This window comes from Octopus bimaculoides, chromosome 1, assembly GCF_001194135.2.
Source record: "Octopus bimaculoides isolate UCB-OBI-ISO-001 chromosome 1, ASM119413v2, whole genome shotgun sequence".
NCBI lineage: Eukaryota > Metazoa > Mollusca > Cephalopoda > Octopoda > Octopodidae > Octopus > Octopus bimaculoides.
Genome location: NC_068981.1, coordinates 41,816,527 through 41,817,851, shown reverse-complemented (window position 1 = coordinate 41,817,851; position 1,325 = coordinate 41,816,527). Strand labels below are relative to the sequence as shown.

At 30.9% G+C, this 1,325-nt stretch overlaps 1 protein-coding gene across 3 annotated transcripts in view; it reads left to right on the top strand.

The window, feature by feature from the left end:
- Window positions 1-1,325, top strand: part of LOC106869174 (protein arginine N-methyltransferase 7) — a 21,873-nt gene that overhangs the window by 1,228 nt on the left and 19,320 nt on the right. The window contains exon 1 of one of the 3 annotated variants that reach the window (XM_014914805.2): window positions 928-1,014. The exons of the other annotated variants lie outside the window; for them this stretch is intronic. Coding sequence (XP_014770291.1) covers window positions 1,007-1,014 — 8 coding nt within the window. The 5' untranslated portion in view covers window positions 928-1,006. Of the gene's footprint in view, window positions 1-927; window positions 1,015-1,325 lie in introns of those variants that run through there. 3 annotated transcript variants of the gene reach the window in all.

Sequence of the window (1,325 nt, the reverse complement as noted above, 5' to 3'; positions counted from 1 at the left end):
GGAAATAGCCAAAAAGTTTTTTTTTTTTTCTAATTTGATAAATTCTACGGAAACAAACGAAGGTGGACGAGTGATAGAGAGATAGACAGACAGAAAGATAGATAGATAGATAGCTCCGGCCAGTCAGTAGCCAAAGAAACAGATTTCAACTCAAACCAGCAGTAACATTCCTTGTTTAGATTTTTCTACTTTCGCTTCTGACAGCTAATACCATGACAGTGCCAATATAATTTAATAAACTGGGAAATATTTATTTATTCTTTGACAAAAAACCCTCAATTTCTTATTGAATCACTTTTATTTTTACTTCTTGTTACAGATTGTAATGCAATTATTGAAAAATTCATATTCAGGCAATAATTTAAATATATATCATGTTATACTGCATTCTTGTCATGTGCCAAAGATCTAAATTTAAATTTATCTAGCAAAGAATGCATTTTAACACAACAAACATAAAATTCCTTGGTATTACAATCAGAATCACAGAATAACTTTCAATCCTTCTATGTTGCTTCCATTTAAAGTTCCTACTTATAAAAGGGAACTTGAAATGATCATTGGGTTGTTAGTCTATTAAAGCAAATCTTATGCCAGTTTCCAAATTCCTCTAGAAGTTATCATTTTCAAAATTATTGAAGTTGACAACTCCATTCTACTTACAGATGAGACTGACGTGTCAACACTACTCTAGCTGCAACACTATCTCAAGGAAGCTATTGAAAGCATTTCATTAAATTTTGTGGGACCTAAACAGTTGATATTTCAAAAGAAATACTTTTTAGATTTATGAATATTTATATTTAACCTTCTTTATTTCCTTGTGCAAATATCACCTTTCAAACTGCTCTTTTCTCCTGCTGAAACTCTCAGTGTTACCCACCATGATAAAGGAGTTCATTTCATGTCTATGAAAGTGAAAAATTTTCTAAAATAAGGAATTGTACCAAGTAAAACCACCCTTTGCAGCCATAGAAATGAACACTGCTAAAGAACAAATCAAACAATGTGGAAGTCAGTACTATTTGCCTAAAATTATCAAACTTTTTCAAATCCCTATTGGAAGATATTCATGCTGGAGTACTTCACTCAGTGTGATTTCTGCTCTCAACTGCCAACCATGAAATTCGTCATAATTTTTTTTTTTTCATTTTAGTTGTCATTTTCTTTTACATCTTGATCAATTTCTCCTGATCTTGTCTTTATAAAAAAAAATGCACAATACAAAAGTGATCCTTTAATAGAAGAAATTGAGCTACTTGAATACAATCCTAAATTTATTGTTATTCACAGAAGCAATTGAGTAGTAGATACTCCATGATTGC